The sequence below is a fragment of the Eptatretus burgeri genome, chromosome 6 (genome assembly GCF_056783735.1).
Source record: "Eptatretus burgeri isolate ZD-2024b chromosome 6, Ebu_testis_v1, whole genome shotgun sequence".
In the NCBI taxonomy this organism is placed as follows: Eukaryota; Metazoa; Chordata; class Myxini; order Myxiniformes; family Myxinidae; genus Eptatretus; species Eptatretus burgeri.
Window position 1 is genome coordinate 21,001,819 of NC_140966.1, and position 24,000 is coordinate 21,025,818.

At 42.0% G+C, this 24,000-nt stretch overlaps 1 protein-coding gene across 3 annotated transcripts in view; it reads right to left on the reverse strand.

The window, feature by feature from the left end:
• Window positions 1-947: 947 nt before the first annotated feature.
• Window positions 948-24,000, reverse strand: part of CHRM4 (cholinergic receptor muscarinic 4) — a 62,291-nt gene continuing 39,238 nt past the window's right edge. For all 3 annotated transcript variants that reach the window (XM_085884244.1, XM_085884245.1, XM_085884242.1), the window contains one exon: window positions 948-3,114. In XM_085884244.1, coding sequence (XP_085740370.1) covers window positions 1,646-3,070 — 1,425 coding nt within the window. In that variant the 5' untranslated portion in view covers window positions 3,071-3,114 and the 3' untranslated portion in view covers window positions 948-1,645. The remainder of the gene's footprint in view (window positions 3,115-24,000) is intronic.

The window sequence follows — 24,000 nt, forward strand, 5'->3', positions numbered from 1 at the left end:
TAATTTGTAGTACCTTTTGAAAAAGAGTAGGCCATTGTGAAACCTGCCATAACGTGTTCCAGAAAAGGGATAAGCAGCACCAATGAAGTGTATTTGCCCAGGGAAACACCAACATGGTGCCACAACTATGTTCAAAGTCAAGGGACAGACAGATAACATATTAATGGTGAATAGAATAGCTCTTCTTTTTTTTGGGGGGGGGGGGGTGGGGTGGTTGCCATTTCCTGAACAACTGGCACACTCCCCTAGAACCACCTTAATCTTTCACTTTCCAGTGAACCCTCAACATTTTTCACCTTTTAAATTACCCAAGGAAGCACAAATCCGTTTCCGTATAAATAAGATGACATTCATCCAAGTTAAGAGTAGAACCTGAGGAGATACTGAACTAGTGTTGGAAGGAATGAATACCTGATATGGTTTGCCTTTGAATTCCCAGAAGAGAATCAGGAGATGTGAAAATGTGATTTGGGGTTAGGCATATGATGGCCGATTATTTTCATACGATATGAATGAAGGTTGACAAAATGATTGAATTCTACCGAATAAGTAAAAAATGGATAAATGTTATGGGACTTCAAAGGGCCTCATGTAAAAAGAAAATTGACTGTTAGGTTTTTAAAAGCATTTTGGATCTTTCATTTACGTTGGTCCGAAGATGTTTAAAGACTGACCTATTTGTGGATCAATGGTATCGTCTACATTTAGGATAAAACAAGATTGATCAACAGGACTAACTTGAATGCATGCGCTGTACAAGGAATTTTAGACAACTTACATCTTTTTGTGAATTTTAATGCATCAGAAAAGCAGATAACACACACACAAAAAAAATACCCAGTCATCTTTATTTGTATATTAAAGTTAGGAAATCATCGATTGATTCACTAAGATTTGTGAATGATTGCGATGGTTGTATAAGCCGCGCATGTCATTTCAAACAATAATTGTATTGTGTTGAAACAGTCTTTATTACAAATTGGTCATCAAACACCATCTTTAGGATTCCTGCTTTTGAAGGATGGAATTGGATATCACCATTTACAGCTTGAAGGTATACTGTGCGTACAGCATGATTAACAGCAGCATCGCATAAAGAAAGGTCAGATACATTCACAAAGGAATGGCTGAGACATCCACCCTGAAGAAGCACCCAGACTTGTTACACAGCATCACTGAATGAAAGGGACATCTGTTGATCGAATCTCACAAGGTATGAACAAAATATAACATTAAAAGCCAGTGTTCCACAACGTGCATCATTATTGGTTACATCTGTGAATGAATCCAAAACGTTTACACAGTTCATTTACCTTCTTTTAAATTATTTATCCTGTGTAAAGTTTTCTTAAGACGATACACTCAGGTTGCGGTACATTTATCTTTTTTGTAAAAGCAACTTTATACAAGTGGTGCAATACAGCAATATTCATTATACACATCCAAGAAGATATTTGGTAATTATTATCCATATGATGTTACGCGTTTGGGAGAAAGTGTTGATTTCACAATAAATGGTTGCATTTTCTGTGTGAGAAATGTCATGCTACATAGTCTTTAATTTCTACTTTTCCAAACCATGGCTCACAGCCAATGCTTGCAGATGGCTTAGTGTTTCCCAAGTGAGTTTCCAGCATTTTACCCTCTATCTAATGTGTCCAATCTTCTTGTATTGACAAAGAAGTAAGTGCTTAAAGGTTTTCTTGAAAGTGGCATTGCAAAGAGCGTAGCAGGCAGGGTTAATGGTACTGTTTATGTAGCACAGCCAGTATCCGATTCTCCACATTGTGTCTGGAATGCACTTGGAGCAAAAAATGTTGATGAGGACCATGACATTGTAAGGTGTCCACGTGATGATGAACGCGAGGAGGATGGCAAAAATGGTGCGCGTCACCTTCTTCTCTCTAGCCGCCACCTTGCGGCGTTTCTGCACCTGATTGCGAGCGATGTTCGCAAACTTCCTAGCCACACTGTTTGGCTTATCGTGCCGTGGCGTCTGGCTTTGATAATCAGGCACCACCTCGACAGCAGTGATACATCCATCGCTGCAGTCAACCTTTGTGACAATTTTCACCTTTGACTGTTTTGTTAGAGAAGATTGTTGCCGGGTGCAACATTCATTGCTATCTGCCTGACCTTCAGTAGTGTGGTCTTCTTTGGGGTTGGATGCCATGAGGCTGAGTGATGTTGATTCATTGGAAATTTTTTCTTCTCTTTGACCTTTCACATTCACATTCTCTTTGCATTCAATGTCCCCATTTCTGAGTGAAGCTATTTTGGGTATCTTTGGCACCCCACTCGAGTTGGCACAACCACGTCTCAACAATCTCCACTTACTGAGGAAACCATCATGAAAGGTTGGCTTTCGGCAGTTCTCCTTATTTCGACGTCTGATACGGCTGCGGCTGGCCAAGGAGATTTGCACGTACAGAGCTGTCATTATGACTACAGGCAAGTAAAACGCAGCAATGGCCGTTCCAAAAGTGACGAAAGGGTTTGACAGGAACTGGATATGGCATTGGTCTTCAGGCACTGTCCTCTTGCCAACAATGAACTGCCAGAATAGGATAGCTGGTGCCCAAAGGATGAATGACAATATCCAAGCCGCAGCAATCATCAACCCTGCTGTCTTGGTGGTTCTCCTGGCTGGGTACGAGAGTGGCTTGGTAACGCAGAAGTATCGGTCAAAGCTGATGATGAGCAAATTCATGACTGACGCGTTGCTTACCACATAATCTAAAGCCAGCCATAAATCACATACAACAGCTCCCAAGGTCCAAGAACGTTTGATAATGTATACCGTATAAAGATTCATGGAGAAAACACCAATAAAAAAGTCAGCACAAGCCAGACTGAATAGAAAGTAGTTATTAACAGTCTTAAGCTGTCGGTTCACATGAATGGACAGCATTACCAAAATGTTGCCGACAACTGTGACCAGACTGAGGGATCCTGCCACAGTGGAAATGAGCACAATCTCTACTGTTCTGTACGAGTCCTGACCTTCATTACCAGAGCTTCCGTTGGATATATTGAATTTTGCAGCACCTTGGACTTCAGTAATCTCCATCACAAGTTGTTGACCTGCAGGATTCTTATGTGATGCACTACATTCTGCCAAGGAAAACAATGACAAGGATGTCAGTCAAACAATTTGCAGAAAAAGTGATACTCGTTATATCAACAAAGATCAAGAGTCCTATTAGTTAAACTTGTTTCGAACTGTTCAATAGGCATTTGTAATCTTCCTGATGTTTAAAAACCATACAAAACAATTTTTTCATGACATTTCACTCCAACCTTTTTCAAATGTTGTGAAAATGCATTTTTTTAGATGTGAGTAACCTTCAAAGGGAGGTGCAGGGAAGGTGGGAGGGTGTATTGTTGTCAACTACTTCTTCATTTTCTTAGGAGAAACTAATATCTGCTCCTTCTTGGATTGAACGACCAGCTGGCAAATTACATAGTAGTATCTTGAGGGTGTTTAGTGACATCAGAAATTTGTGCACACATACAATCCCGCGGCCATAATCGGAGTATAAACGGAGGACAAATGAGCGTCTGTCCATTTATGATTGGTTAAGAAGAAAATTATTGTTGAGCATTGTGTGTTTTGTCATGGCCAAATAATTGGGGTCAAAAATTGTCCCGAAGCTTGGGTATGTTGATACGTTGGACACTTTGTCTAGGGAGCAATATTATATCAAAATGCAGGTTGTCGACAACACAGGAATGACTTGCCAAATACAGCATGTCAAGAAGCCAGGTGAACTTTCAAAGCATTTTATATCCAGATGTAGGAAATTATCTTACATTTAATAAAAGTTTTTTTTACACCTTTGAAGACATCAGTGATGTGGCTATTTGTGAAGAATTGCCTATCACGTTGTATGAGCAAAGGTAAGCCTGATACGGATTCATGTTGACATGGCATAGAAGCATGATGTTAATGCATAAACGTTAACATCATGCTGATCTGCTCTGCCATCTCCATCAGTACTCTCAGATGTTTATCCGGTCCCAAAACTCCATCTTCTTTCACCAACTCTTCAAGAAAGACACCAACTAATGTGAAAGACACCAACGAAACAAATAATGATCGCAGACAGAATGCCCAGCTTAACGTCCATCCGAGGGTCAGCACAACCTGTGATGCAACATCATGCCTACAACGCACCGATCGGATAGTTTATAGTCGGGTCAGGAATCAAACCTAACGAGACAGCATAAAAGGAAAGTGTGATACCTGTGTACTATCTTCACACACACACACACACACACACACACACACACACACACACACACACACACACACACACACACACACACACACACACACACACACACACACACACACACACACACACACACACACACACACACACACACACACACACACACACACACACACACACACACACACACACACACACACACTTAGAATATTTAAAAAAATAAAAGACAAATTTATTGGACTGCTGTAAGATCCTCATTCTGAACCCCTCTTGAACGCCCTCTCATAACTCAGTCAAGCCTCCATATCGAAATCTTGATGTTATTGCTTGTAGGCAGTCTATGATATGACAACCAATAATCACTATCGGCACAATTGCCGCAATAAAATACAACACAAAAACCCACCATTTTAACTCCTATTTCAACAAATATAAACATAATGATGCAGTCCGTGTGTAGTTTTGTTTTGTTTGCTTGCATTCGAAGACGTCACACCCACACTATCTATTGTACTTGCATTCTGCAAGCAGATAAAGAAATCAATTAACATAGGAATGAATGAGCAGGATGAGCTCTTTATTATGTGCAGCTCAAGCTTCTCCCTTCTCCCAGCCAAAGTTTGTTGATGGATACTTCGTTTATAGACATTTATGCTCAGTTTTGTGAGTTGTTCTGGAATTGTGACCTTGAATTACCACCACAATGCCAATTTTCAAATTTCTAGCCCACCGAGAAAGTACTATACATTTATATCAGTGAGCCACTTTGTCATGGGTGAGAAAAAGCTTCACATGTTTGAAACCTACCTCAGAAAATACATTTGGCTTCAAGTTTGTTAATCTGGATAATGAATGGACCACTCTCTATTGTATGAGTTTGTCTTGTCACCAAGCAACAGGAATGTTATCTAAACTCAGCATCATTGTTTATCCAGAACTGATGTGGAAAGGCATTAACTGTGCTTTTAACTGCAACTTAAGTGTCAATGCTGTACCCAACTGTAACTACAACCATGGTGTAGTGTCATACATAGGACCATTCAAGACACTAAATGTTCAGCTGAAGTTGTACAAATTCCTAGGATCGTGGTTATACTTATATGCTAATACTACCACGTTATTTCAACTAAAGTTGCTCATCTCAGGAGATGTAAACCCGAATGCAGGACCATCAACTTGTGAACATCACCATGCAGTACATCAAAACTGTATGCCTCATCCAGCTGAAGAATGCATGATGTACGATCCTCTCTTCTTAGATTTAACGAAGTTGGTGCAAACTTACTGGATCATCGGAGCCTCCACAATTATACAAGAAAAAAAAAACGTTGATTCATGCAGGTTATCCCACAACCACAATTCTCACATGGGTAAAACAGCATGGAGAAGGAAGCTGCAGCAAATACAAGTTCTGACATTTGTCATCTCAACAATAAAGATGGTTTCAATATTGTCAGGTCAGGTTCGATCTGTGACCTGCTACAGGTACCATGTAAACCTGTACTAACCTGTTCCATGGTCGGGTTGTCGGCGACTAAACCGTCTCCCCCACCAGGTTTTCTGGTGAGGAGGGTGTTTGGATATGGACACCCAGCAGGATTAAAAACAAAACCTGTCAAAGGGCGGAGGAGCTCCTTGTGAGCCAACGGCCATCCATATCTAGTGCCCAACTGTGTCTGCGGACATCCTCCTGCAGTTGGGTCACTTCTTATTAGGAGGTTGGTGGCAGGATTTGCACTCCGGCCACCGTAAAACGCTTCATTCTGCAAAACGCAAAAACGCAAAAAAATCTGAAAACCCACTCCGTGGGAGTACCTCCTGTGCAGCTTCCCTTCGCAGGGCAGCTCACCGGATGACAGGATTGGGGCAAAGCCTTCGGGACCCCCAATCTTTGATAGGAGGGAAACCACGGGGTAACATCCCTGGGTCAGATTGCGGGAGAGTGTGTCGGAGTGGTGCTGAGGTGTCGTCCACCAGACGGCGGTCTCCTTGGGTTAACCTGAGGCGGTCCCTTCGGGTGGGTGCCTGGAATGTCCTATCCCTAAGAGAGGATGATCACCTGTCTCTGTTATCATCTGAGCTCAAGCGTTTGGACATCGGGATTGCAGCTCTCTCTGAGGTTCAGAGACGGGATTGCGGCGAGATAATGGTGGGTGGTTACACCTACTATTGGTCTGGTCGCTCTGATGGTTACCATACCCAAGGAGTTGCTGTAGCTGTGTCCAATAAGCTGACCCCAATGATAATTGAGGTAACACCGGTCAACGAGCGTATTATGAGAGTAAGGATTCGCCACTCCTTAGGTGTCATTTCCCTGGTCTCTATTTATGCTCCGACTGAGGCGAGTGATCTCACCGTGAAGGACACATTCTACGCCACACTCGAGTCTGTGGTTGATCAGTGCCCCAGACGAGATACACTTCTAGTCTTGGGGGATTTCAATGCATCGACTGGAACTGATAGGGATGGTTATGAGGTGTGTGTTGGTCCCCATGGGTCAGGAACTATGAACCAGAATAGCACTAAGTTCCTTGACTTTGCAAGAAGTCATGGACATAGGATGGCTGGTTCATGGTTTCAGCGCCCGCAAGCTCATCGCTGGACTTGGTATTCCAATGCTGGCGGTGTGGCAAAGGAAATTGACCATGTCCTCATTGACGGTCGTTGGAGGATGATCCAGAACTGCAGGGTCTACCGGAGTGCTCAGTTCCTCAATACTGACCACAGGCTTGTTGTAGCAACTCTAAAGCTGCACCTTAAATCCTGGAGAATGGTACCATCCCAGCCTAGGCTGGATGTTGCCAAGCTCAGGGATGAGAGAGTAGCTGAGGAGTTTGCGAACAGGCTGAGTGGACACTTGTGGGGTCTGGGTGCTTTGGGGGGTCCTGAAGAGTTGTGGAGCACCTTCAAGACCACCGTCCTTGATGTTGCCGGTGGATGCCTTGGAGTTCACCGCAGGGCAAAGAAGAATTTTGTCTCTCAAGGGACACTGGATACCATTGACCAGAGTCGCAGGGCCAGGCTGAATGGCAGAGCTGAGCTGTTCAGGGAGCTGAGGCGTAAAACTGTACGTGCACTGAGGGTGGACAAGGAGGCCTATGTGCGAGGAATCTGTGAGGGGGTAGAGCATCACCTGTGGACAGGTGATTCTCGTCCCGCTTACAGGGGAATTCGCGCATTACGTTCATCCAAGCCCATCCCTCGGAGCACTGCAGTTCGAGCAGAGAGTGGTAGGCTCTTGACAGAGGAGTCTGAAGTGAAGGCCCGCTGGGCCGGTTACTTTGAGCGGTTGTACCAGGCTGCTCCCCCCAGCTGTCGAGTTGGACATCAAGGGTGTTACAATCCCTGTTGCCGACCCTCGAATCAACTGTGGTCCACCATCGCTTGTGGAAACACGGGCTGCGGTGAACCAGTTGAAACGGGGCAAAGCTCCAGGGATCTGTGGCATCCATGCTGAACTTCTCAAGGCTGGTGGAAATGCTGCACTCGTGTCGTTGCATGCAGTTTTGTGCTCTGCCTGGAACACAGGCATCATCCCAACTGACTGGAAGAGGGGCCTTGTTGTCCCTCTCTGGAAAGGGAAGGGTGATCGCCAAGACTGCAACAACTACCGAGGGGTGACGCTGCTCTCAGTGCCGGGCAAGGTCTTTGCTCGGATAATTCTTGATAGGGTTCGCCACCATCTGCTTGAGCACCAGCGTTCAGAGCAGTCAGGTTTTACACCAAAGAGGTCAACGATTGACCGTATCCTTGCACTTCGTGTCCTTACCGAACGCAGACGAGAGTTTCGGCAGGGGCTGCTTGCAGCCTATGTTGATCTCTGTAAAACGTTCGATTCAGTGAATCGGGATGTCCTCTGGAGGATTCTTGGTCTTCGTGGGGTGCCACCGAAACTGATCGATCTGATGTCTGAACTCTACTCTGGTACTGAGAGTGCTGTGAAGTGTGGTGGTACCACCTCTGACTTATTTCCAGTTGTTACTGGAGTTCGTCAGGGATGTGTACTTGCCCCCACACTTTTCAGCACTTGTATGGACTGGATTTTTGGGAGGATGTCGGAGAGATCAAGTTGCGGTGCATCGTTTGGCAATGTCAAGATCTCGGACCTTGATTTTGCAGATGATGCAGTCATCTTTGCGGAGACTTTAGACATCCTCTTGGGGGCCCTCGAGGTGCGGAATGAGGAGTCGGAGCCGTTGGGATTACGGATTTCTTGGGTCAAAACGAAGATCCAGGCTTTCGGTGACATCTTGGATGCTGCTGTCCTGTCTGTGTCTGTTTGTGGTGAGGATGTTGAGGTCGTGGATAGATTCACTTACCTTGGCAGTGATATTCATGTCTCCGCAGGTTGTGAGCCGGAGGTCAATAGACGTCTGGGTCGGGCCTGAGGAGTCATGGATTCACTGGATCATGGGGTGTGGCGCTGCCGGTACCTGTGCGGGAGGACGAAAGTCCGAGTCTTCAGGTCCTTGGTACTTCCAGTCTTGCTCTATGGGTGCGAGACTTGGACTTTGACCAAGGATCTGAGACGGAGACTTAATTCCTTTGGTACCAGGTCTCTTCGAAGAATCCTTGGCTATCGCTGGTCGGATTTTGTGTCCAGCGAGCGGTAGCTGAGAGAGACTCGGATGAGATTTGTTACCTGCATAGTCCGTGAGCGTCAGCTGCGGCTGTATGGACATGTGGCTCGTTTTCCTGACGCTGATCCTGCTCACCAGATTCTCTCAGCGAGGGAGTCTCATGAGTGGAGGAGGCCAGTGGGCCGACCACGTGCCTCATGGTTGCAGCAGGTTGACCAACATCTCAAGGAGATGGGGATGGGCCTGGCATCTGCCTGGGGGATGGCCAGACGGAGGCCCCTGGAGTACCGGCGGAAAGTGGACGCAGCGACGCGCTGTTCTGGCACATGCTCCCATACCTGACCTGAATGCCAATTTTCAAATTTCTAGCCCACCGAGAAAGTACTATACATTTATATCAGTGAGCCACTTTGTCTTGGGTGAGAAAAAGCTTCACATGTTTGAAACCTACCTCAGAAAATACATTTGGCTTCAAGTTTGTTAATCTGGATAATGAATGGACCACTCTCTATTGTATGAGTTTGTCTTGTCACCAAGCAACAGGAATGTTATCTAAACTGAGCATCATTGTTTATCCAGAACTGATGTGGAAAGGCATTAACTGTGCTTTTAACTGCAACTTAAGTGTCAATGCTGTACCCAACTGTAACTACAACCATGGTGTAGTGTCATACATAGGACCATTCAAGACACTAAATGTTCAGCTGAAGTTGTACAAATTCCTAGGATCGTGGTTATACTTATATGCTAATACTACCTCGTTATTTCAACTAAAGTTGCTCATCTCAGGAGATGTAAACCCGAATCCAGGACCATCAACTTGTGAACATCACCATGCAGTACATCAAAACTGTATGCCTCATCCAGGTGAAGAATGCATGATGTACGATCCTCTCTTCTTAGATTTAACGAAGTTGGTGCAAACTTACTGGATCATCGGAGCCTCCACAATTATACAAGAAAAAAAAAACGTTGATTCATGCAGGTTATCCCACAACCACAATTCTCACATGGGTAAAAGAGCATGGAGAAGGAAGCCGCAGCAAATACAAGTTCTGACATTTGTCATCTCAACAATAAAGATGGTTTCAATTTACGCAGGATCAACCAAGAACATCTAAGGAGTAGTCCCAGATGCAACCAGTGTTCAATCTGACTCTAAAATCTGCATTTGACATGCTCACTCCTTAAGAAACAAGGAGAAAAAGACATCACAGCTCCCGTGTTTTGAGTAATTTTGCTGTATGGGGGTAAATGGCTAGCCCATATTTACAAGATTTATTTGTATGCGCAACTGGCTTGAGTGGTCATGTGACAAACAAGAACATTTGTGACATTTGCCAAGTTCGAACAAAATCGGACCATGCATGTCTGTGAAATGGCTGGGGACACTTTTAAGTCACAAAATGGACACCAGTCAGCCATATTGGATGTTATCTCGAAAAAAAATGACGTGCATATGTAAGCCGTCATTCATTATCTGTGTGCCAAGTTTGAACAAGATCGGTAAATGGATGTCCGAGAAATGGTTGAGGATGTGTTCAATATTGGGTTTTTTTTACAACTAAAATGGTTGCCATTCTTCCAATCGGTCATCTTTAATATAACGTGTGTGTAGATGGGGGGGGGGGCGGGGGACGTGTATGCCATCATTTGTTGGCTTTGTGCCAAGTATGAATAAAATCGGTCCATACATCTCCGGGATATGGTTGCGGACGCACGCACGCACCTACGGACACAAAAATGGAGAACAAATCCAGAAACCCCTGTTTCGGACGAAGTCCAATGGTGGCTAATAAGTCTCTGTCGAAATGTTACTACGTTAGAGGGCATGATGTAGACTTTGTCGTCGTTCCCGAAAGCTGGCTTCATGCACACGATCCAGTTGTCGTACTTTAATGTACACCAACTGCATGTTTTCTTAAATGTACCACCTGGTGGTCATATGGCACCTTAGCTGCTGGGGTAGCTATCATTTCTTGAAGCGCGACTGTGTCGCTGATGCAGTGCCCCTCTACCAGTACACACACTGGAACTGGTACTCATTTTTTACCGACCTCAGAAGGATGACAGGCTGAGTCAACCCCCTGGTGTATTAATTCACAGGCTGACGGGGCTTGAACTCAAGACCCCAGGATCCCAAGCCACCACCCTAAACACTGAGCCAACATCAGGCAGTGCACCACCTAATGCCAGACATGGAGGAGGAATTCCAATTATATTCAATTCACTCCTGAAATTGTCTGCAAAGGACAATGTAATGAACTACACGACTTTTGAACATCTTCATGTTAATAACATTTCTTCAAAGTTGAACTTCCTTGCTGTCTACCGACCTCCACCTTTACGTGCAAATCGTTTAAAATTTTCCAGTTTCATCGAAGAAATCCACAATTTCTAAATGGAAGTGTCTTTCAAAGCACTTTTTCAAGTGCAACGATTTCAATGATTCAAGTGCAACGATGAGGATTTCAAGGTTCATGTTGATATGTCATCTAAACTCGAAGTACTTTTCTGTCCACAGTTTCCTCAGCCAACCTCCCAACAACATCTCAGCAGACCAACGCATGAAATGGACCATACTTTCAATTTAATATTCACCCAGGGCTCCACGTACCTCATCAAGAACTGCACCGTGCATTAACTTCTTACGTCAGATTATCACGTTTTCTGTCTTGTTATGAACATATCAAAGTGAAAGCCACAAGTTACTTCTATAAGGAACTATCGAAGCATTGAGAAAGAATACTTCTCAGAATTAGTGAAATAAATCGCTGAATAGTTTGGTCTCCAGGGTGATGCTAATTCTGCTTTGGAATGTTACAACAAGGAGATAAGTCAGCTTTTTGATTCTGTCATCCCCGCCACAGTTTTTTTTAAAAACCTCAAATTTTCAGAAGCAGAATGCAGTGGTGTAATGAATATATTAATATTGCCCAGCGAAAGAGACATGGAGCTGAATGAAAGTATCAGAAAACTCAATCTTCTGATGACCATGAGAAATTTATTCATGAGAAACATGAAACTTCTAATCTCATATTCTGGCCAAAGTTAACTTAATATCAAGAGAATCTTTCTTCGTGTGATATAAAGGAGCTGTACGGTATAGAACATTGGATTCTTTGCTGCATATAAATCCCCCATCACTTCCTTCCCATGACTGAAGATATATTGAGCAACCAGGTGCTGTTCCTACTTTATGAACGAGATCATGAAACTTCAACGAATTTGGATTCAAGTAAAACCTGCCCGAGTTGTTTTGGTGATCCAGTATCCATCAGTTTTTTGTCATTATCCTGTTTTACACAGGCTATGTAAGATGAGGTGTTGAGAGTCAAGTCTGGATGCCAAGCAAATTTTGTCATCTACATCTAATCTCAACATGGTTCCTGCAGAAAAGCATTGCATCTATTTTTTCAGTTTTGACTGAGATAGTAAATGTATCACTGGCTAACAGAGTTTGTCCATCTTCGGCTTGCTGCACCATCATCAAATCTATCCTGAAGAATGACGAACTAGTCTTGCTGGTGAAGGATGTGCCTTTGGTGGACAGGTAAAGCAATAGTTGAAACCAACAAAACGTTGAGTGAGGTATGCTTACCATCGTCGGAAGCAAGGAGAAGTTGACATTTTGAGCATTAACCCTTCATCCGAGCAAGAGAGGGATTCATTGACCAGCTCGTTGGCTCTGACGAAGAGTTAACACCTGAAATGTCAGCTTCTCCTTGCTGCCCATGATGGTTGGAATATCTCAATCAACATCTTCTTAATTTCATCCATTGTCTTTCCTGAAAAAAATCAAGTCTAAACAAAACAATCTAAGTCACTATAGGCCCATTTTGCACTTGACCTTTATCCACAAAATGATCAATAAAATCACTTGTTCGAGACAACAACAACAAAAACAACAACATTAATAATAGGTATATTTCAAATCAACTTCCATCATAGTCAAAGGCCGAATTAAGGTAATCTTTATAATCATTAATTTTACAAACAAAACATAGATAGACAAAAAAGAAAGCAAGAAGAAAGTAAAAATAACATTAAAACAAAGGAAACGAATACATTTCATCAAGATTCAAATCGACACAATTAAGGCATCAGAGTTCAATATTAACAGTCACTTGGGTCCATTCATTATGCGGATAACGTATGACATTGGGCTGTTCTTGAATCGTTTTACATCTTAATTCAGCCACTATGAGATCTGCCGGCGGGTAAGAAATGGTGAAGCTTGGAATTTGGCAGCAGTCTCACAAAATAACGGCACAGTTGATCACGTCTGCTCTTGAGTGACTACCGACCGCAATTGTGAAAAGCATCAAAGTAACTAAGATAGTTCGGGCCAAGGATAATTATACAAGCTCTTTTCTGAACAATTACTATCAGCTAACATGAACACAAAATAAAATCTAATGAACCCCCTTAAGTCGACATATAAGACAAATAATAATATAGAAACTGTTATCAAGTGAAAAATGGCATAATGGCTGTTCTTGGCTCAAACTAAATAATTCTGCTGGCACTTTTGGACCTTTCAACATCATTCAATATGATTGATAGTGATATTTTGATGTCTCGTCTATTGCTCAGAATTGGTGTCCACGGTGTTGCACTTGACTGGTTTAAGTCTTATCTTGTTGAATGTTCAACCAGCATCGACGTTGGCCACAAAGCCTCAGACTGTATGTTCATCGTGTTAGTATAGGATTGCCATAGCGTTTTGTGTTCTGACCACTTGGCTACTCTGTGCACACAATGACTGTCAGAGACGTAGCTCGTCACCATCGCATCTTACCACTTATAATATGCTGAGGATACACAACTCCATGTATTGTTTGATCCCAAAATTCCTGATAATTGAATTCAAGCACGAGACACCACAATTGCGTACAAACTAGACATTAACTATTCGATGACATAAACTAAATGAATAAAATGGAATTTCTTGCGATAGGTTCCCACAACCACCTAAATAATCCGACAGACACTGACTGTTCTTACAATAGTAAACGCATCAATCAATCAGGTCTTCAGAATCAGCAAGGAATCTTGGTACATAGTTTGACTACATGCAATAAATCTATGACACCTCGTGTTTTTAATCTAAGTCATGCAGATCAGTTTCACTTCCATAGTATTTCACAAATAAGACAATTCATTGATCGTGATGCCCGGCACCATGCTCTTTGCAACCTAGTACTCTCACACTTAGACTTTGGTAAAGGATTACTCACATCTGTTTGAGATCGTAACCTGGGGTGACCCCAAAGCCTGCAGAGTTGGGCAACTCATCTAGTGTACTGGGTAAACAATAGACATGATTATACTCCTCGGATGCAAGCACGAGACTGGTTACCCATCTCTCATAGAATACATTACACATCTTAGTCCTTGTACATAAAACATTCAATAACCAGTTACCAGAATGCATTAAGAGTTCTCTACATCATCAAATCCCGACCAGGCTCAACTTTTACTCCAATTCAGAACCATTTTGTCTGACATATCCAAAGACCCAAACCAAAGCCTGAAATGTAACTTTTACTGTGACTATTGCAATGGAGTGCAACGGCATACCATGTACGAGTACGATCAGATCAACAAATTCAACTGAACGATTTAAGAAACTTATGAAGACTTACTTATTTCCTAAATGAGCATTGCTGCTTGGAATTTGGCAGTTTGGCCATTGCAGTTTTGCATTGCATAATTATTAAGATCCTTTTTCTAGTCAGACTCTGTGTATTGATGTTGTAAGCAATGTGATTTAGTTGTACTAAAGAGTGTGCGTGTGGGTGTATGTATGTGTGTTCTTCTCATTTGGTTGTTTACAAACGGAGAGTGAAACCCATCATCTTCTTGTTTTCATAATGTAGTACTATTGTAATGTGTGAACAATAGGCTTCATTAATCCTGTGATGAAGGCACACAATAAACGTCAAACTTTAGGATTTGTCCTCGTGAAGAATTTTGAGAAGTTGTGCCATTTCATGATCGTGTAGTGTTGTTTTTTTATGTGTCTAAGGCTCATGGATGTGTTTTATGTCGCCGACATTTAATTATGTGCAGGATGTGGATACTAAAAGACATCAGTGTACTTTCACATGAATTGCAAGATCATGAGTAGACGAGAGACAAATCCACACAGAATATGAAACTTGGAACTGAACTCTCAATATCAAGAGGCAATGCTCAGATCATAATGCTAAAGAGGACAAACCCTTTAAAATAGGCTCTTATTTTCTCAAACAACAAATCTCCATTTCATTGCAAAATAACTTGCACATCATGCATATGTATTGTCTCAGAAATCATTGTTTAAAAGAGTAATGTTTGTGTGTTATCAAAACAGTTTTCCAGTTTCTAGTTGGTTTCCTTTTGTCATATCTCTTCCAAAATTTAATGAACCATCCTGGATTCGTCTTCGTTTCTGTCGATTGTTGTCCACTGCTTAAATGTTTCAGTTCTTACTCGTATCGTACTACGTGTACTAATGGCCATGTCTTTCTGTGCCTGATTGGTTATTTAATATTGGGGATCTGACTTAGCTGGTTAGCCTTTCCCTGTCCAGTTCCCATGGGAAGTTGAGAGGGGTGTTGGGTGTGTTCTAAAGTCCCGGTATAGAGAGAGTTGCGACATAACGTGTCTGAAAATTTTTGGTCAAATGGTCCGTGTTCGCCAATTTGTTTCCATTCACCGTGAATCGGTTGGTTCCATTGCGTGAGAAACTGACTATGAAATGATCGTACGGTGTTTTGGTGGCAAAATATGATTAGAACATCAATATGGGGGAAAGGCCAATTTTTCTTGATGGCCAAATACAATTTAAATGCAGTCGCTCTACTTCATTGTTAATCTTTTTCTCCTTATGGAGGGCTCCCAGATAAATGCAAATGAGCTGGAAGTTCGCACAAGCGACCATGTTGGCCGGATTCTTCCCAGAATTGTGTGATGTGGTGTTGTGAATGCACTGTTTTCTGCTATGTTCGTGTCGCTCATTGAAAAACTTTGATGTTTAAAATGTTGGATAGCCGAAGAAAGTACTGAAAGAAAGCAAGAGATATTCAGAGAAATTAACACTCTTTGTTAAAGTGAGGTATGAGGATAAACTCAAACTTGTTGGTGGTGAGGTCATCTGGTGGTTGCAATAACAACTCAACCGCATGACAACTTGTGGTTTAATACAAGTGATTGCTTATGCGTCACGAAGTGAAAGCTGCAGGTAACTGTCAGCCACAAGGCAACACCAGTTTCCTAACTGCTGTTACCGACCAGAGTGTTGTTTATGGTGTGCACAGAGATGTTCTGGATTTGAGCATCGAGAGGCGATATGACATCCCATTGGACGACAAGCCACCACGAGCCTCTACTCTTGTGTCTCCCATCCAACTTGTTGTGCTTCAAGATGCCATTTACAAAGGAGTGTTTGACAGCTTGTCGGACCACATGATAGACAGCACACCAGAGAGCAACCATGTGTGTGCACTTATAAAGTGCATCTCTGCATGTTACATCAACACCAGGATGCACCATATTTCCAAGCAACAAACCTCACTCATTGTGGGAAACAAAGTCTGCAAGCAGTTTTCAAAACTTATCCTTTTCAAGAATCAGTAATTTTATGGGAGGTGTCGCAAATTATTCAAAGGCAAGGAATTTTTCCAATAGGTTTCTCCACTGAAAATAAGAGGGTTTTATTGCCTGTCTGCTAATGTATTGTACAATAGCAAATACAACGCCTCGCTTCGCTGACGGTAATATCAAGGGGGGGGGTGGAGAAAGAGGGAGAGCATAGAGAGAGGAGGGAGGGGAGGTATAGAGGAGGGAGGGAGAGGATAGAGAGAGGAGGGAGTGGAGGGAGTGAGGAGGGATAGGGGAGGGGAAGAGAGGGAGGAAGGCGAGGGAGAGAGGATGTAGGGGAGGTGGATAAAGAGAGGAGGAAGAGGGAAGGGTAGGAGAGAGGAGGGGTGGGGGAGCAAGGGTGTGGCAGAAAATGGGGAGCGAGGAGGGAAGAGGGGTGGGGGTTATTTTTTCATCATTTTCTTTTTAACCGCTGTGTTCTATATCAAAGAAGAAAAAGAGCAATCAGAGATTGCAGACCCTCCCCAGGACTTTTTTTGTGTGGTGTATTTTGTGTGGCGTTTGTGCACTGGTGTGTTATGTAATTAATGAGACATAATTGCAACTGCCACTTTATCACTGCTGGCATTTATGACCAGGTCCCAAGACGCCCCACTTTGATGCAATCCCGCTTTGATCGGACACCTGATCCTGACCCATGAGGTTTTTTTTTATTATTGTTCATTATTCATTTGAATGTAGAATGGGATTAAAATAAATTCAATTCAAATCAAATGGAAGACCAAATAGATTCAGTCCTGCATTTCAGGAATCAGAAGGAACCCAAGCAAAAGCAAAAAAAAAAACAAGCCAAAAAGCAAAGATGAAGTCATCAGGAGGAACCTGGATAGGATTCGCATTTCAGCTGCTGCTCCTCTACTTTCAAACACATCCCGCACAGCCAAGTGAGCCTTATTCAAAAAATAACAATAATAAATCAACAATAAAAAAGAACCCATATCAAAAATTTTATTCTGGCTGCCAGACCATGCATCCGATAAAGTTGAAATTTAAAACCTGTATTCCCCATCCCGACTAGATCATAAATATGAAGATTCACATCGATTGATTAAGCGGTTCAAGAGAAAACATTATTTACTATTTTCTTCAATCTTATATGGCTACCAAAACATGTGACCTATCAATTATTCCTTAACAAACATGTACACGCAAGGCTTGCAGAACATTTTTGTGAAGTTTCCCCTTAATCTGTCCAGCCGTTCTGGAGAAGAAGATTTTTTTTTATAAGTTTTAGGGTAAATCCAATGTGGCTGCCAAACCATGTAACCTATGACATCATATTTGTGAACCTTTTGTTCCACAAGCATCGGCGGTCATACATTTAGTTTTGCCTCGATCTGTTCATGCACTTCAGAGAAGAATATTTTTGAAGGTTTTTTTTAAAAAAAACGATATGGATGCTGAATCACATGACCGATGTCATCATCAATTTTCTTTTCTGTGGACCATTTTAACCCAAGGTGACCCTCAAAAATTTTAATACTGCTCAGATGTAGCATTCTACATATGCAATTATGACGTCATAATTAGTGCATCTATGACATCATAACAAAATAACACTTATTCCAAATGAGAATACTTGCTATGTGCCAAGTTTAAATTTTTTCCTTGGTGCGGTTTCAGAGATACAGTGGTCCAAAGTTTTTCCGTTTTTCATCATTGCTGCCGCACCACGTGGCCTATGACGTCATAATTATGATAAAACATTCTACATGTGTCGTCGCTCCTCTGGTGAAAATTGTCTCAAACCGACAAGCGATTGTGGAGAAACACAAAAGTTCTGTGCGGACAAACAAACAAATGGACCGAAACGCAATACCCTCTCCTTCGGTGAGAGTAACCATTTAAAACCCACGCTATCTATCTGGCAAGCGCATGCCTGCATACTCGCATATGCAAAGACCTTTGCACCCCTCCGGTCGGCTCACTCCGAATCTGATTCGTACATGCTACCCTATGGGGAAAGTTTCAAATTCAAAACTGAACCGTTAGTCCTTAACAGTCCCCTTAACAGAGGGGCAAGGGTGGAGAAGCAGTGGGAGAGGAGAGGAGGAGGGAATTCCAGAAGATGTGACACCCAGTTCAATGTCCATCCAAGAGATGGCACACACATTGATGAATCACCCTGCCTGTGAAACACCAGGATGACAGTTGATAGCAAGGTTGGGATTCGAACCCTGCCTTGACAGCTCAGAACGAACATGCGTTCCTCTTGGCTATCCTGTCATGTTGTGGTGAGTCATTGCTTGATTGTAATCCTCTAATTTATTTTGCCTTCTTAACTCCGGTATCGAACCACGGTATCACCATCAAAGCTTGAAGAGCATGCACCAAGTGGTTTAACCATGCACTCCAATGATGCGGTTGAAGAAACATTTAAAAACAAAACGTTGAATTTATTATATGCATTTATCTCTGCCAAAGTGACAGGTTGTATAATGACATAAGATCATACCAAAAGGGGAAACGTGGTGCAAAATAAAATTGCACATTTTCAGCGAGCTAGCCAATGATTGTTTTACCGCAGGACAATGCGGGGCCAAACGCTGGTGAGTAGCCCCAGAACTTTGTTCAAGTCGATCAATTTACAGTATTCAGTGACAGTGTGAATATTGTACAGCACTTGCCAAGTGGCATAAGCACTCAAGGAAGCACTCCAATGAAACGGTTGATAAGGAATGGCTGGCTTGGCAAGCAATTCGCGATCGCCAATCCGTCATATTAAACACCTCCCGGAGATGCCCAAAATGTGAAACTATGTCTGAATTAGATCAATGAACACTTTTTAGGAGTCAGAACTGCTGCAAAGTTCAATTCTGGAGCAAACATTTTGTAATTTGGCTTAGTTTAAGAGATTCTCGAGGTTATGGTATGTGTGGAAATGAAATAAAGCCACAAAGGCTGCCGTCTCCGGGCACTTATAAGCATTGCAATGCACCCAGCGATTTGTAGCTATGATGAACAGGCATTCGATAATATGAGTGAGGAAAATGAAAACAACAACTTTATCATTAAGAAATCATTGTGGCCTGTTCCAAGTCAAGGTATGGTTGAGCAGGCCAAAAAACATGGCGGATTCAGACCCCAGTGAGGTCAGACCCAGGGTCAGACCCTAGTCAGACCCAGGATACGACTTCACACTCCAGAGAGTGAGGTGGCCGAGGATAGCTTGATGAAGGATATAATTAAACAAGGCCGTTAATTATCTTCAAAAGGGGTGTTTTAATTAACCCAAACATCCAATTTTCAATCATACACTCCCTTGGAGTTTTATTAGTAGGCATGCAAAGTTTCAGGCTCATCGGTTTCAAGGCTTTGGAGTTATGGAGGAGACACACGCACATGCACACACATACACACACACATGCATGCACGCACACACATACTGACATTTCTTAGCATAGATAACTCAATTTTTCTTCATATTTTCCGAATGTTACAGTTCGTGTTCAATTGCACTGATATTTTGGTCATGTAATTGATCAACACATAATATGTAAAAGTTAAAGCCCTTCTGCAATTGTTGTAAAAAAAAAGTTATAAAAAGCCCCACGCGGAATGTCACAGCTTATATGGGGGCAGGATTTGTGCTAGATTTGATGGTTGAAAAAGGCACTTATATCTCGTGTTTCTGGTTTCAGGAGCATCCTAACGAGGCGATAAGAATTTCTGATGGATGGCATTGGCCATTAAAGGGACAGTCTTGTAACTACTAAAAATGTTGCCCATTAATGATGGGCTAGCATCGGAAAATAGAGGATCCATGATGGCCATCTTCATGTATTTATTTAAATATAGAACGAGAATTGCACTTGGTGGAGCGTGTACCTCCACCAGGCTGAACAGTTTACGTATTTCAGCTCATTCATTGAAGGGCCAGATCTGCATCCGGACCTTAAGGAAAATCTAATTGGCTTGTTATTGTCACCGACTCAACTCATCTACCAAGTTTTGTCATAACTCGTCCACAACGTTTTGAAATATCATGCTAAATATTGTGTTTAGCCTGATCTCTCAATGATGAAGAATTATAATTCACCGTCTGTCCATCTGTCTGTTCCCAGGTACCGCAAAAACGGCTAAACCGATCGCAACCATTTTTTGGGTGTGTTATCCTGGGAGCCCTTGGAGTAAAATAGGCATAAATATAATGACATGACCCCCTTGATGGCTCCCGCAGTGAGTGGGTGCTTCTAGATTTTTTTAATTCAAGTATTCGGATTTGGATCTTGACCAAAATTGAATCAATTCTTCCTTGTCACACACCCAACCTGTCCACCAGGTTTTGTGTGAATCCATCCATAACCTTTTGAGATATCCTGCTCACAGACAGACAGACAGACAGACAGACAAACAAACAAACAGGGGTGAATACATAACCTCCATCGACCTTCAGTGGCAGAGGTAATAAATTAAGAGGGTTGGTGTAAAAACCTGATATTTAAAATTTATGTTCTTTAAATTTTATTTTGAAAACTTTCATTTTTATTTAAAATAAAACAGACATGGTGCTTATGGTGCCAAACACTTTGAGAGCAAAAGATAGCCCATAGCAAAAATAACATAATGCTTAACATGCATAGTACCAATAGTGCTTAACCCACATATCACTTGGAAATGAGAGGAGGAGAATAAAATAAATTCATGTCTTGAAACTGTGACACCATTTTGTCCTCAGAAACAAACTCACTGTGTGCTCGTCTGCTGAATTGCAAGTCAGATCAAAAGGTGAATGAAAGAATAAACAAGTGTTTTGAATGTACTCAAGTTTTGTAGCTGCTTGGCACAGTAGTGTGCCAACAATGTCATGACCTGGTAAGTGCCTCACCTGTGCTCTTTCAATCTTCTGAAACAATTTTCAGAAATGTCCTGCAATAACTCCAATGGACATTCATTCTTGAAAATTATGATGACATCATGAAGAGGCAATCATACTGAAGGCATTTACTTGCAGGAATCGTTTTATTGGTATAAAAAGGTGATTCAATTCTCACCGGAGCCAGAACGAGACATCTCGCCACATGGACCTCTGTGATCATTTGGGTTAAAAGTTGATAAGGTTAAGTTTTCTCCTTTATGACTATGAATCAAAGAGAGCAACTTGGAAGACTGTTAAGGGAGAGTGAAAGTGCTAAATTGAAGAAGAGAGTGTAATTAACAGTGAATTTAGTTGGTTTTTTATTTTATGGAGTGCAGTGCATATTTGAGAGTTAAAGGAGGGAAAGACCTAGAAAATTTCTTCACCTCCTACAGTGCTTTATTCAATTTATTTTTAATATACAGACTTTGAGGATTGCTTAAATCTACATGACAATGCAGTTACAAGAAATATTTTCAGAACAAAAAAATTGAAATGTAATTTCCATGTGAAGAGGAAAGAGAGCAGAGCAGAGGAATGGAGAGGAAATGGTGGAGTGGAGAGGAGAGAAAGAGGACAATATACGGAAACAAACATTTGTGTCTATTGTGTACTCAGACCAACACACTTTCTGCTCGTCTGCTAAAGTGTAGGTCAGACAAGAGGTCAGTGGTTTTTTTTTCAAAAATGTTTTCCCACATGTTCAATTTTTGAAGCTGCTTGACACAGGAGTGTATCATCACACCAAAGGTCCCGACCTGAATGGTGCCTTAACTGTGCTTTAGCAATGCTTCATTCTATCAATCTAGAACCATTATGCTATGGTCAGTGGATCATTCTGATTCTCTGCTGGTATCGCATGATACTTCCTCCATCACTCAATATATTTTCTCTTTCATCTTTAGTAGTCACTTTATACTGTGCCCATAAGTTGGCTGGTGAGAAAAACAAAAAACAAAGTGTTGTTCTGCACATATGATAACAGAAAGGAGATTTTATGGATGATAGTGTTGTTTTTTTTCCTGTCTACCCTGATTCTGATCATGGATTATTTGCACAGCTCTTCCATGATTTAATAAATAATTGTTCCGTTGACTTGGGATGCCTAAGTGCTCTGCAGATTTTATGGTGTGATGATACTGTGACAAAACTGTATGTTGCTTCACATCCATTTGAGTGGAACACAGTGATGTGTTTATAAACACTTTTTTAAAGAAGTCTTAGCCTTTGTGATTTAAAAAAAAAAATTTGCACTCCAAAACTATTTACATTGCATCTTCACAATTGCTCGATGTTGGCTCAGTTTGTTTTGTTCCAAAACCTGGCAATTGAGCATTGACATCATTATATCATTTGATTACATCCTTCAAACGTATTGATAAAATGTAAACATCTCATAGGGCTGGCAGGATAGCCGAGAGGTAGGCACACTCATATCTGAGCTCTATAACCTGAGCTCGAATCTCAGCCCAGCTATAAACGATCATCCTGGTGTTTCACAGGTCGAGGCATCAATCTACTTGCCGTCGATCATATGGTTGTTAAACTGGGCATCTGCGAGCATAAGTTGGTAGATGTAAAAGATCCATCTGTGTCCATATCGAACAGTAGAAAAGTTATTTCCAGAACTTTCGCCAAATTCAAAATCCTGCTCTAAACTGCAAGGGGTAATATATCAACAGCATAGCTGCACCCACAGAAAATGGTGCTACCTCCAGGCATGTGCTGCAGATAAAAGAAGAAGACTATCTAATAATTCCAATCCATGGATAATATAATTGCTGTCAAACAGGGTAGAGCAAAGTTAGTGCACATGTCAATGAGAAATTTAGTCTTGGTTCGACACTTGACCATCACGTGAACGATTTGGCTGATACTTCACAGACAATGTGTTGTCTGATGGATATTAAAATGTCCTGTGGTCTATACCATAAAAGGAGTCATGTGTACTTCAGACCTCTCTATACCATGAGAACCCTTGACATCCCGAAGACCCCTTAATGCCCTAAGACAATTTAGAACCTTACGTAAGACCCCCAAGACCCCTCAATACTTCCATCAGATCCTTTAGCCCCTTTACAACCCAAAGACCGTTTAGACCCTTAAGACCATCAACATTCCAATACCATTCAGACTGTTTAAGACCCTTTAAGATCCCGAGGATCCTTTGGACTGCTAATATCCTTTAGACCCTAAGGATCCTTTAAGACCCTTTATAGCCCTAAGACTCTTAAGACACTGATAACTCTCATGACCCACAAGACCCTTTAAGACCATTCTGACCATAACAGCTTTTAAGATCCAAAAGACCCTAATACTTCCAAGACCTTTTAAGATCCTTTATGACCCCCTAATACCTCCCAAGACTCTTAAAACACCTAAGACCATGAAATATCTTTAGCCTCTTTATAACCCTAAGACGTTTTAAGACCCTTAAGACCCCTAAAACTCTTAAGACCCTCAATACCCTTAGGACCCTTTAAGACCCCCAAAGACTATGAAGACCCTTATGACCCACAATAACCTTGAAGACCCCAAGACCCTTTAACAACCCAAAGACTCTCAACACTCCAATACCTTTAAGACCCATAAAACCCAGAAGCCCTAAGGCCCTTTAGATACCTAACACCCTTTTGGGAAGGTTATTTCAACCCTCAACTCTGCCTGTGCTGCTGGACTG